Below are 13,804 nucleotides of genomic sequence, written 5' to 3'. Positions count from 1 at the left end.
AGATATTGATTTTGACAACTTTTGTTGAGTCAGATATTCATCAACACCCCCATCCCCATTTTTTTATAATTAAAATCCTTTATTATTTTTGTCAGTCTCATATAATCATCAAGATACATTCTTTGAAACATGAAATAAATGATCGACAAGTTCGGAAATGTTATTGTTATTGGGGAATGATTTCTGTGAAGTTCTGGTTTTCATTTGTTGATGTCTCAAACAGATCTTGAGTTGTGTTGTAATGTTCTTGTGACAAAAGACTTGCTCGTATTTCCATTGACATTTTTGAGACCAGTTATTTTTCCTGTGATGAGTGAATCCACCATTCACACATTTTTATTTCATTTCTCCAAACAGTTCATATCTTTCAAAAACACTTTTCCAATATTCATCGATCAATTCACCAATTGTTCTTCTGATCGTATTTTTTTTTTTTTGAAAAGTCGCAAACGTTTAATCTTCATGTTCTATTAATCATTCCATTCAAAGAATAACTTCTTTATTCAATCTGAAATATTTCTTGTTATTGTCATATATGTTCATAAATGAATTTTTTATATTGAAAAATCTCAAACATTTAATTTTCTGGTCAATCGAATACTGCACTGTTTTATCAGCTTTCACATCACCTTATTTATCTCAATTAGACGAGATAAATAAATCAATTTTCATTGTTTTGAATTCGTTGTATCAATAACCAAATTTTACGCGTTTGTCACGAAATCTGATAAAACAGTGCAGTATTCGATTGACCAGAAAATTAAATGTTTGAGATTTTTCAATATAAAAAATTCATTTATGAACATATATGACAATAACAAGAAATATTTCAGATTGAATAAAGAAGTTATTCTTTGAATGGAATGATTAATAGAACATGAAGATTAAACGTTTGCGACTTTTCAAAAAAAAAAAAATACGATCAGAAGAACAATTGGTGAATTGATCGATGAATATTGGAAAAGTGTTTTTGAAAGATATGAACTGTTTGGAGAAATGAAATAAAAATGTGTGAATGGTGGATTCACTCATCACAGGAAAAATAACTGGTCTCAAAAATGTCAATGGAAATACGAGCAAGTCTTTTGTCACAAGAACATTACAACACAACTCAAGATCTGTTTGAGACATCAACAAATGAAAACCAGAACTTCACAGAAATCATTCCCCAATAACAATAACATTTCCGAACTTGTCGATCATTTATTTCATGTTTCAAAGAATGTATCTTGATGATTATATGAGACTGACAAAAATAATAAAGGATTTTAATTATAAAAAAATGGGGATGGGGGTGTTGATGAATATCTGACTCAACAAAAGTTGTCAAAATCAATATCTCACTAATCAACAACTGAATTATTATTAAAAATAATATTGAGTGTTTTTTGTTTTTCTTGAAGATTCACAAACTCGATTCAAATAATATGATTGTATTTAAATTATGAAGGAAGAATTTCAGAAATGTCACTATCTGATGATCAATATGATATGAAAAAAAAAGGATGATTAATTTTTTTTCAAAAAAAAATTTTTTTGATAAAATAATCTCGAACAAGCCGAACAGATTTCAAACTTCTTATCAATTCAAAAAAATATTCTTTTCCAAGTTCTTTGACAAAAACAGCAAAAAACAAAAAATAAAATTGTTCAATTAAATATGATATAACTTGTCATTGAAATGCATTTTTATTTCCAATTACAATTCGTAAATGTTCTATTATTCCAATAAAAAAATATAAAAGATAAAAAAATTTTTTTCTCATTCAGAAATAATAACTCATCTTTTCAACAATTTGTTTTCTATTTTTTGGCATCAAATAGATATTTCCCCTCTTTTCTGAATGGATTCAATAAAAAAACAAAAAATAATGCCTTCACATTGTTATCAAATTAACTTTGTGTTCATATTTTCATTGATTTCTCAAACAAAAATTGATTAACCGAAGTTTATAATTCCTCAAAACAAACTAACAAACAAAAAAATATCCGAAAATGTCTCAATACTTGTGACTGTTAACATAACTTGTTGCATAAGGGAGCATCGTGTCGAATAAGAAAAAATTAATTTATTCTTCTTTTTCTCAAACATCTCAAAGGCACACCTCATTGACAACACTTAAACATTCATGAATGAGGAGTTGTTTACGAGCTGCAATCAATCTTCAAGTGACTCATCCCCAGATAACCTGTCGAAACACTGAATAGCGCTCCAGCTGCTGCTGATGATGAAAGGGCTCCTGTTCCAATCGAACTCTCCACCCTCCCTTTCCCAATGACCGAAATCTTCTTTGCTTCAATATCAATTGTTGTTGCCTCGCTTGTGTGATTCCCTTCCATCAGCGTGACTGACAAGCTTATCTGTATCTCACACATTTGAAATGCCTTCTTCATCGTCAGACACGGATTTGATTCATTTGACCCGCATAGCTCATATCCATCACTCCCATTCGCAGAAACATAGATCGTCTTATCCTTTAGCCATTCCTTCTTTTCTGTGTGCTGAAATGTCCAAGCATTTGCATTCGAGTAGTTGTATCCATAACATACTCTCTGGCCATCTGTGTTTGTGGTGTAACATTCCTTGAACGGATTATTTTGGGATAAATAGAGATTATTTTGATCATAATACATCACATCATGACCATATGGTGTGGATGTTGTTCTACATCTGCATTCGTGAAAAAATAGAAAATAACAATAAAATGTGTCATTTGGCGCATTTTCTCTATTCGGATTAATCCAAAATCCTCCTCCATATGCAGATGCTGAACATGAGATAAACTGAATGCTCCTCATTTTGAATGTGACAGGAACAGTTCTACAATACATGCCTCCACCTCCAGTGCTTGTAAGTGAACATGAAGTGAAACAGCAGTCAAACACACACGCACTCTCCCCTTCTCCATTTTCTGTCGGAATGCAATCTGTTCCCGAAACCTGAAAATTTTCAAGAAAAAGTCCTCCTCCATCATAAACGGCTTTGCATTTCTGGAATTCACATCCGCTGATCCGAACACATGTTGAAATCGTATAAACGAACACTCCTCCTCCTAAATAATTTTGTGCAGTACACGAATCGAAGGTGTTGTTCACAATCTCAACCGATTTAATATTATAGCAACTAATACCTCCGCCACACCAATACGCGACACATTCATTGAATGCACAATGAGAAACTGAAACAGTTGCGGACGATTGGCCATACATGAATATCGCACCACCGTTCGAAGCGCCATCGGAATATACCTCGCCTTTTCCTGTTGCCTTCGATCCATCCCATTCGCACCAAATGAATGAATTAGCTCCATTGAATGTTTCATTTTGTCTCCCCGGAGTCAATTTTCTATCTGCAGTTCCAATGCATTCAACATTTCTTGTCCGACAACACCCAATGAATGATGTGTTTGAGGCAGTTAAAGAGGCCAAGGGGTTGTTGAGGGAATGAACAATCCCTCCATCATATGCATCGCAGACCGATGAGAATGAGCAACTGTTCATCAAACTTGATGTTTGGGTTGACGTTGTTGTTGAAGGTGAACATGCATCATTTGCTGTTGAGATGTTGAAAAATGTCAGGTGAGAGAGGGATATTAGGGGTATTGAAGGTGAAGAAAGGAACGGGGCTGATGAGACGCAAAAAGAAGAGAATCGTGATTCACTCACCGAAATGCTCCCTTCAATGCCTTCTCCATCTCCTTCTCTTCCTCTTCCCCTTCCCCTTCCTCTTTCTCCTCCTTCACTCGCTTTTTCTTCACCTCCACCCTTCTCCCTTCCATATCCCTTCCCTCCAAACAGCCTTCCCGAGTATATCTCTCCCCCTCTTCTCCACCCTTTCAATGTGATGTTCCTCAACACCCCAATGCTCCCACTCAGATCAAATGCCCCTCCCTCAACGTCCTTCCCCATCCCCACAACACACCCCCTCACCACAACCACGCTCCCTTTCCTTCCACACACCAAACAACAATTATCATCATTCTCCAATGAAATTTGATTTAACTCAACTGATGCATTTTTAACCACCAAACTCCCTTTAAACACACTCACACCACTAACTGCTTCAACACATGACGCGATTCCCACAATAAACAACAAACTCAACATCACGTCAAATTTGTGTCAACCTCGCCAAATCAATATTCTTATTGTTCTTTTATCGCTTCCCCTCCCCCTTTAAAAAAATACCTTTTCCATTTCGCAAATCCCTTCTTTTCCATCCATTTCTTATATTTCCCTTTGCTCACTCATCCATTCCCATTCCATTTCCCTCCTTCTGCCATCTTTCCCGGAATCGCCTCAAAATCCATCTTTCCTCATCCCTTGCGCTTTTATCCAACGAAGATATTCTTCCAAAAAGATCCTAATTTCAATATATATATATATGTATTACAATATTTTAATAATAAGTTATTTCTTTTATATAAAATAAAACATATATTCATGCCTTTAATAATCTCTATTCTTCATTGCTTCTGTTCTTCTTCTTTCTCCTTCTCCAGATCATTTTTCCTTTCTGCAAACGCATCCATTTCCTCCATCTCCATCTTCCATCATTCATTCAACATCTTTGCTTCTCTTCTGCTCCTCCAAAAATTCATCCCATTTCCATTCTCCTGTTCTGCTTCCAGCTGAATAGCTCCTTCAACTTGCGCTTTCAAAAATAGGCGAGGACGACTGAGAAGAGGAAGAAGTTGAGAAGAATAATGAGACGATGATGGCCAAGAAGGGCAAATCGAAGGAAAAAAATGAAACTGATAAAATTGAGAAGAGTAGATAATGGCGAAGAAGGCGAAGAAGGCGAAGAAGGCGAAGAAGGCGAAGAAGACGAAGTAGACGAAGTAGACGAAGAAGAGGAAAAAGAGGAATAAGGTGAAGAAGGTGAAAAAGGTGAAGAAGGTGAAAAAGGCGAAGAAGGCGAAGAAGGCGAAGAAGACGAAGAAGACGAAGAAGACGAAGAAGACGAAGTAGACGAAGAAGGCGAAGAAGGTTAAGAAGGCGATGTTATTTTCAAGTTTGAATACTGTATATCTTCCGTCAGAAGATATTCTCAGCATCACTGCCTCGTTCTCTGCTCTTGTGAATAACGTTTCAATGATAGAAGGCTGATGACAAAGGTTAAATGACTCAAATCCATTTTGCCTGTAATTTTCCTCAGCTGCTTGTATAACGCCAAACTGCCTGTTTTTCTCGTATTTTCTGTTCTCAAGCCAAGCAATCAAATCCAGTTTCATCGCTCCCCCAGGTCCATAAAAGCAATGTCTTGTCCTTCTCATTCCAAGAAAGGCGCCTTGTTCTGTTCCAACTGCCTCCAATCTCCTGTTTCAGTCATCTGCTCAATATCTCCAACAAAATATTTTTGTAAACACCCCACCATCTTCAAAATATGTTCCCTTTACATAGAGATTGATCATTCTTCCTTTTTGGTCTTGGACATCTTCCAACCCCGTTGATTTCTGCTCCATTAAAATTCGTTTTTCATCGTATTTCAATCCATCGCGCTTGTATAGTCCAAATAAAGTTGCATAAATATTTGTAACAAAATATATTCAGGCTCCAATGATATATTTGTAAGATAATGTTTGGCTTGCTTCCTCGCTGTTCTCCTCTGCATGGAATAAATTGTCCATTTTTTATAAATCATCTGAATCACGACTTTGGAGAGGTTACGGATGGAAATATCTTCACAATCAATAGAACAATATAAAATACATACATTGAAAATTCTTCATTTCCATCGAAAATATTGTTGCTCCACAGCCATCCATCAATCAATATGAACAATTTCATCTTCCATCAAGCAGATATTCTTTTGTAATACCCAACCCTTTCACTGGAAATATTTCACTTAGTCAACCTGTCTTTGTTTTAACTTCGGAATCTCACTCTGTTGTCAGTTTCTGAGCATTTGACATTTCTTGATCATGTTCCATAACGAATTAGAGCCACAAAAGAAAAGGGGCACAACTCGATGTGTCGTTGCTGAATGGGAATATGAAGACAATGCGATAACAAAGGGATGGATTTATGGAATGGGGCGATGGAGTTGAGTTTTTGGAGGAGGCAGGGTTTTGGAGGGGGAAAGGAGCGATAAAATGTTATTTTTTGTGGAAAAGAGGTGTTTTAGTGAGATTTAAGAGACAAAATGGATGTTTGGGAGATGGATTGGGATGAGATTTTAAGGGTTTTTTTTTTCGATTTTTATCATTGGGAAGGTGTTGAGGCCGTGTTTATTATTTGAGAAAAGGAATTTGTTGTGGAGGAGGTGGGATAAGAGGGAAAACAAGAAGGGCAGAAGATGAGTGGGGTGAATGGAATATATTCACTGGAGGGGAGGACAGGAAATGGAGAGATATGGGGGGAAGATGCTTTTATTTCAAATGCAGAGAGAGGGAGGAGACGAACGAGGTGGAGCAAGTGGGAGAGTTTTTGTGGAGGCGTGTATAATTAGAGAGGGAAGCGGGGTTGAAGGGGGAAAAAAAAGTGAGAGATATTTTTTTAAAATTTAAAATTTTTTATTGAAAGGACAGTTTGGCCGCGCCTCTCATTTGCGGGGCAAGGGATGAAGGCGGAGGCGGAGGAAGACGGGAAGAAGGAACATCAGCGCTGGCGCTTTGCGTTGGAGGTGTGGAGATAGAGGAAGATGAGGGGCTGACCACGAGAGGGTGTCTTGCACCAAAGAGAGGCAAAATATTGGAGATATTTGTTTTTTTATGATCGGGTCATTTGGGGATGTTGCAAGAAATGGGATCAGAACAGTGGGAGATGACGAAGGACAGAGACACATGCGATAGGAAATCGAATATTGGAGATGGAGAAGAAGGAAACACAGCGAAAAGAGATGGGAAGGATTCTTCAGATGGAATCTTCTTCTTTACCAGTTTTTTATAGAATGGAGTTTACGAAGTTGTTTGAGCAGAAGCAGAATTGAGGATTGAGCTTTTGTTAATATTTTAAATAGAAGAAGAAGAAAGAAAGAAAAAAGTCAGCGAAAGGCGGTCATTGTGAAAGATATAGGTTTGCATTTTTTTTAAAATTATTTATATTTTTCTTCATATATTTTTATTTTTAATTCATTTAGGTTTTTTTGCAGGATTGATCAATGACAATGAATGAACATGGGATGTGGTTTGAGGGGACATTGGATGCATTAAAAGAAATCCGGAGATGAGAATTGGAGGGGAGTCATGGGAAATGAGCCGGATGAAATATCGAGGAAACGAGAAGAAGATATTTTTTTATGAATTTTTTTGAAATTTTTCTTTCTTATTGAAGGCATCCTGGACATATGTTATAAAATGAAAAGGGAGAGAGAGTGTGGAAAAATCGATGATACAGCAGCAGAGGCAGAAGAAGAAGAAGAAGCGGAAGAAGAAGCGGAAGAAGAAGCGGAAGAAGAAGAAGAAGCGGAAGAAGAAGAAGAAGCGGAAGAAGAAGCGGAAGAAGAAGAAGAAGAAGAAGAAGAAGATTTTGAAAAGAAAATGGTACTGATTTTTCGTTTTTAATATAAATATTTTTTAATATTGCATTTTTGTATTTAAATAATTATTAAAAATTTTGTTTTTATAAATATATATTTTTAAAATGATAGCAGGGACTTTTGCACGAACATTCAAAATGAATGGATGCGAATGGAATATGGAAAAAAAAGGCAGAAGTTAACAACAACCAAAAATGGATATGAGTTCAGCATGCATGTCAGAAGCTGTGGAAGAGATTGGAAAAGAGACTTGGACTTTTCCGGGAATACTGCTTCATTGTGCGTGCATTCAAGACAAGCACATTGCAAGTGGGAAAAGGAAAAAGGAAGAATTTTCTTAGAGAGAATCGCATTTCTCATCTTCAACGGCATTTCTCTCGTCGCCTTCCATTCCCCTTATATCCCTCTCCAAACTCACATTTTTCAATATTTCAACAGCAAATGATGCATGTTTGCCTTCAACCACAATGTCAACCCAAACCACATGTCTGATGAGCAGTTGCTCATTCTCATCAATTTGTGACGTATATGATGGCGGGATTGTCCCTTCTCTGAACAGCCCCTATGCCTCTCTGACTGTCTCGAACACATCATTCATTGGGTGTTGTCGGACAAGAAATGTTGAATGTGAAGGAAATGCAGATAATAAGAAACAGCCAGGGAGGCAAAACGAAACAGAAAATGGAGCAAATTCATTCACTTGGTGCGAATGGAGTGGTTCGAGAACAACAGGAGAAAGCGATTCATGGACGGATGGAAAATCGAGTGGAGGAGCTATTTACATGTACAACAAGGGAAATGGAGAACTTTCAGTTTCGAATTGTCTGTTTAATAACTGTTTTGCATACATCCGTGGTGGAGGGATTATGTGTCATACAATCAAATCTGTGCGTATCGAAAATAATGTGTTCAATGCCTGTACAGCACAAAACCATTACGGAGGAGGTATGTATGTGAATGTGATTTCGACATGTGTTCGGATCAGCGGATGTGAATTCCAGAATTGTAAAGCTAGTGGATTAGGAGGTGGACTTCTTCTTGAAAGTTTTCAGGTATCTGGAACAAATTGCATAGGAGAAGAAAATGAGGGAGGGGAGAGTGCGTGTGTGTTCGACTGCAGTTTCACTTCATGCTCACTTTCTGGATCAAATGGAGGAGGAATGTATTGCGCTTCTGTTCCTAATCAATTCAAAATGAGGAGCGTTCAGTTTATCTCCTGTACAGCTTTGTCACAAGGTGGGGGAATGAGATTGGAGCCAAATCAAGCAACGGGACTAGTTGATAGGTGCTATTGTTATTTCCTATTTTTTCATGAATGCAAGTGCTCAGCCAATCCTCCCAATGGTAATGATACATTTTATGTTGATAAATACAATGTTTTTTTGAATGAGGGGAATCCGTTTTGCGAAAGCTATTCCACCAACAGCGATGATAGAAGAGTGTGCTATGTGTATAACTACTCGAACGCTGGTGTTTGGACATATGATCAAACATCAAAAAAGGATTGGCTGAAGGACAAGACGATATACGTTTCGGTGAATGGAAATGATACAATTCCACTTTGTGGGGCAAATACAACATTTCCGTGTCTGACAGTGAAGAAGGCGCTTGAGATGTGTGAGGTGCAGATTAGCTTGACAATCACGCTGATGGATGGGAATCACACAAGCGAGGCAACAACAATTGATATTGGAGAAAAGAAGATTTCAGTTATTGGGAAAGGAAGGGTGGAGAGTTCGATTGGAACAGGAGCCCTTTCATCGGTAGGAACGCTGTTCAGCGTGACGACAGGAAACCTTGGTTTATTGCACATGAAGGTTGACTGCAACTCAAATATAAATCCTTTTTCACCGAGTGTGGTTGTGGCGTCTGATAAAAGTGGGACATTTCCACTTTATTCAAGAAGCAAGTTAGTCATATTATAAATGGAGTAATATATTAAATAAAAAATATACATAATAATTACAAAAAAGATTTGATTTGCAAATTTCTTTTATTTAAATATTTGGAGTTTTGTTTTCAAATGCATATTGTTTTCATTTCACAATAATTTTTATGGATTTTTTTTATGTGAAGAAAAAAAGAAATAATTTTTCAAAAATTCAAATATTTGTTATTTTTCAAGAATAAATGAAAAAGGAGGGAAAGAAGAAAAACCTCTTCAATGCAATTTTTCTGAGTTCAAGAAAAGAGAAAAGATTGTTGATAAAGAAATATTGAAAATAATTCTTTTCATGAAATGTTAATCATCTTGTGAATATTACACAAAAGAATGAAATTCTTATGCCTAACAAATAATCGTTTTCACCTTCAACAGAATAATCTCATTCTTTGTATTTTTGTTTAAATCATTATCTTTAATATTCTTTTTGTTTTTTTGTTTTTCAGAATTTTCATATGTTTTCTTTCATTCCTTTTTTTATCATAGAAGAGATATTTGAATGAATAATTCCTATTTTCGATTGCAAATAATTAATGAATTGGTTTGATTCTTGTTTCTTGATTTCATTAAATAAATTCAAAGAAGGATCAAAAAATAACAGACGAATTTTAAGACAGAACGAAAATTTTCAATATTATCAAAATTTGAATTATTATTTCAGACTTTATGAGATTTCATCACTTTGTTTTTGAAAAAAAAATATTTCCAACGTTTTTTTTCTTTTTTTTTTCAAATCATCTATTGAATTGTGTTCATGACTGAATAACTTTTTCTAAAAACAATCAAAAAATAGAAATGATGAGGATTCATATGAATGATGCTGTTTTTGTTGAATAACAATCATGGATGAGAAATATGATTTCAAAAATAATCACCCAAAAAATCTAGCTGAATCTCTCATTGAGTTGAAAATGTTTTCAGTGATGTGTTTGTTATTATTTGAATGGATCGAGTGTTTTTGCTTTTTTCACTTCTATTCGAACACTCAACTGAAACACAAGGGTTCAATCAAAATATTAACGATTAAATAGAGGAAAACTTTCATATGAGAATATGGATGATTATTTTTAAAATCATAACATTTTTCGGGGAATGTGTTATTTTCTGATTCGCAGTTATTTGCAAAAGAATTTTCAAAACAGTATCACATGTTTTCAAATTATTGTCTCTCAGATTTATGTTGTCATTGAAAGACAGAAAAGTTCATTTATGATTTTCATTTCAATATTAGATAGATTCATTTGTATTTGCGACAAATTGTAGATTCCAATATTTTGATAGAAAAAATGAAATCAAAAAGAATCACCTATATTCTTCATCAGTAAAAGAATCAATCTGTTTGGAATGATTTTTTCTTTTGAATAACAAATGGGTGAATGTGTGTTGAGTCCTTCAAAGGAAATTTTCATGTTCCATGAAATAATCATTTTTGTTGAAATCACAAATTTTTCAATTCATTAATTCACGTGCAAAACAAATATCCGAGTTCAGAAAAATATTGATTTTCAAGCGTATTTTCTGCACAATTCATCATGACTTCTCTTCTCCAAATAAACTCAACATTCTGGCGGAAAGTCATGAATAAATCGATTTTTCAAGTTTGCTGTGAAATTCAAAAATTGTGATGAAATATAGTTTGGAAACAAGAAATATGTGTTTTTCAAACAATTTCTATTTAAAGTGAATTTTATTGAAAACAATAAATTTTGTTCACAATTCAAAATTATCATAATAAGTGATTGAAGTTCCATATTTTATCTCATATTTCTTTCTGTCATTCATTCTCCATCTCATTGACTGAAATGAAAATATGTTTCAACCTTGAAGAGATAATGCTACTGAACTCGACGGAGTACAAAATTTCAATTTCTAAAGGATTTTTATCAGGAAATGTATTCTCAGTTCAATAAATCATTCAAATCAAATATTACATTTTTTACAAAAAAAAAAATCATTTTATTAGATTTTTTATTCTTGTTGAAGAATGTTTTATTTTCTGAATCACTGTTATTCTTTCAAATCAAAAAATGGAAAATATGACTTTTTTTGTTCAAATCAACAAAATAGTCAGGCAAAGTGTTAAAGATATCACGGTATGCGGATTCACTGTTATCTTGTCCAAATTCCTTTTAATGATTAATATTTCGTTTTAAACAAATATTTTTTTATCAAAAAAGGAACCAATACAAAACTCGCCTTTTGCAACCGAACAACAGTCAACAATAATTTATTATCTTTATTTTTTTGTTGAATTCAAGTGGATTGAATTTTTTTGTTTTATTGATCGAAGTGTAAGTTGGAATGTGATTGGGTGAGAACAAAACTTATTTTTTTTCTCCAGAAACACCGAATACTTTCTGAGCAACGATGTGACATCGCGAGCAGAATGGAGAGGTTTGCCAGGTGCTTCATTACCTGAAATGACATGTCTTCTTTGGCACGAACAATAAACAGTTTTGTATCGAAATCACTAACTTTCCTCATTCTCATTGTTCCAGCAGTTGTTCCACAAAAAGACACTCACTGTTACTGGGCATCCACCAACAGAGTCTGGCGCATGAGCAGCTTCACGGAATCTTTCCAATTTGTGTTTTGTGTGAAAGGAGGGGAAACAACAAGAAACGAGGTGTTATCACGAACATTCAAGATTGTGTGCGATTGCTCGAAATACCGGTTGCATATCGCCAAATGTGAATTCTGCCACATGGATTTCATGCACTGTTTTTTTTTTGGACAACAACCGATGCAGTATTTGAATTTATATTTTTTTTTTCAAAACAATGCAACACCGAATCTTTCACAAATCACGTGGAATGAGAATACTCGGAGTATTGTTACACGGCCTCGCATATATCCGATATTTTCTCTTCGAAGCCTTTGCTGACTTGAGCCAATGACGATTTTTTGGTTGCTTGTCACAATATCTCCGTTGATTTGGACAGAGCGATTTGTTTGTCTCAAAAAATGTGCGAAATGCAATAATTCGTATCATGGATTGAGCTGATGAAGCTTTTCGCAAGCATTTTTGGAGATTGAGTCTTGATGATTTTTCACTGATCCTTTTGAGAAATTCTCCGTTCCCTCCAAAGAAGCGTTGTTGGAGCCTCAGAACATGATTTTCGACCAAGCATATTATTGTCCTCCTCCAAAGAAATTCTGCATATTTCTCCGATATATTCATTGCTCAACCACCTATTTCATCTGCAGTTTAGAAACTCAACCAAAGAAACGATATGAAAAGACAAAGAGACTTTTATTTGCCATTCAATCAATGATAAATATCCTTCCCCTGCCATCATTGGTTCTATTTGATTGCTGCATTTGTTGGAATATGAAATCATTGTCGACAACAACTTTATTTCTTCCTCTTCTCAAAATATTTGGAAAATCTGATTGAAACAGACGGATGAGGTGTGATTGACCCAAAAATGTTTGTCATTTTAAATGTTCTTCTTCTTTTTTGTCTATTTTATTGTTTTTCTCCATTTCAAAGTTTTGATAAAAAGTCATTTTCAAAATAACACAATTGCTTGTTGAAATGTGAAATGAAGAAAGAAAGAAAGAAAGAAAGATAGATAGATAGATAGAAAGAAATAAAAAAATAAAGAAATCATTTTTGAGTTCAAAGAATATTCAAAGAGTTTCATTTCACAAAACATAAACAAAATAATCCGAAATATCCAAAGACAATCTTTTTCTTTTATTTTCTTTGTTCAGAAAACGAATTATTTCGAAAAAACAAGTGATGGCATCTTCGTATCCTTCTTCTTCCATTATTTCAAATATTTTTCTTTTCAATTCAATTCTTTTCTGTTTTTCCATTTCGAAGCCTTCATTCTCTGCCCAATTAATTTTATTCTTTTTCTCCTTCATTTTTATCCTTTCTTTTCAATCGCCATGCAAAAAATATTAAAAAATGCATGCAATCAAATGCGATTCTATTTTCAAATGTTGGTTGCTGAATGCCCTCAAAAACAGTTTCAAATGCCTTCCCTTTCAGTATTCTGTTAAACGTCACACAACATTTTCCTGCTATTTTTCATAATTGATTTAAACACTGATAATAAATATCTCTGAAATTTTCACTTGCCTCTTGAAACAGCCTTACAAATCTGCTAATAACTCCAACACATTGTTCAATTTCATATTCCCCTGAAAATGAAATTCGATTCATCGAATCAAACCATCTTTCCAACAGAAGCTCTTCTTCTTCTGTTTCTATTAATCGTTTTTTTCCTTTTTGTCTCTGATTCTCAATTTTTTCTATTTTTTTTATTTTTTTCAATTTTTTCAATCAAATCTTCCAATTCTTTTGAAACACCACTCCCAAAACGAAGCTCATAGGAAATTGCTTCATCAATGCTATCTTTAGCAACAAAATT

The 13,804-nt window shown here is 34.6% G+C and overlaps 5 protein-coding genes across 5 annotated transcripts; 4 read left to right on the top strand and 1 right to left on the bottom strand.

Moving 5' to 3' along the window:
• Window positions 1-2,145: 2,145 nt before the first annotated feature.
• Window positions 2,146-4,107, bottom strand: MONOS_14482 (uncharacterized protein; the record flags this gene model as incomplete). Its single annotated transcript, XM_067867286.1, has 1 exon — window positions 2,146-4,107. The coding sequence occupies one exon, from the start codon at window positions 4,105-4,107 to the stop codon at window positions 2,146-2,148; it is 1,962 nt and encodes a 653-aa protein (XP_067720225.1).
• A 2,038-nt stretch (window positions 4,108-6,145) lies between these two features.
• Window positions 6,146-7,116, top strand: MONOS_14483 (uncharacterized protein; the record flags this gene model as incomplete). The annotated part of the gene is made up of 4 exons (XM_067867287.1): window positions 6,146-6,184; window positions 6,526-6,665; window positions 6,962-7,017; window positions 7,082-7,116. The coding sequence occupies 4 exons, from the start codon at window positions 6,146-6,148 to the stop codon at window positions 7,114-7,116; spliced, it is 270 nt and encodes an 89-aa protein (XP_067720224.1).
• Window positions 7,117-7,298: 182 nt separating this feature from the next.
• MONOS_14484 (uncharacterized protein) lies at window positions 7,299-7,505 on the top strand (the record flags this gene model as incomplete). Its single annotated transcript, XM_067867288.1, has 1 exon — window positions 7,299-7,505. The coding sequence occupies one exon, from the start codon at window positions 7,299-7,301 to the stop codon at window positions 7,503-7,505; it is 207 nt and encodes a 68-aa protein (XP_067720223.1).
• Window positions 7,506-7,947: 442 nt separating this feature from the next.
• MONOS_14485 (uncharacterized protein) lies at window positions 7,948-9,581 on the top strand (the record flags this gene model as incomplete). Its single annotated transcript, XM_067867289.1, has 1 exon — window positions 7,948-9,581. The coding sequence occupies one exon, from the start codon at window positions 7,948-7,950 to the stop codon at window positions 9,403-9,405; it is 1,458 nt and encodes a 485-aa protein (XP_067720222.1). The 3' UTR covers window positions 9,406-9,581.
• Window positions 9,582-11,715: 2,134 nt separating this feature from the next.
• On the top strand, window positions 11,716-12,975 carry MONOS_14486 (uncharacterized protein). Its single transcript, XM_067867290.1, has 2 exons — window positions 11,716-11,816; window positions 11,877-12,975. Exons 1-2 carry the CDS (start codon window positions 11,809-11,811, stop codon window positions 12,304-12,306), a joined length of 438 nt encoding a protein of 145 aa, XP_067720221.1. The 5' UTR covers window positions 11,716-11,808; the 3' UTR covers window positions 12,307-12,975.
• The last annotated feature ends 829 nt before the right edge of the window (window positions 12,976-13,804 follow it).

The sequence above is a fragment of the Monocercomonoides exilis genome (assembly GCF_001643675.1).
Source record: "Monocercomonoides exilis strain PA203 chromosome Unknown scaffold55-566112, whole genome shotgun sequence".
In the NCBI taxonomy this organism is placed as follows: Eukaryota; Preaxostyla; order Oxymonadida; family Polymastigidae; genus Monocercomonoides; species Monocercomonoides exilis.
This window is presented reverse-complemented; position numbering and strand designations above follow the sequence as displayed.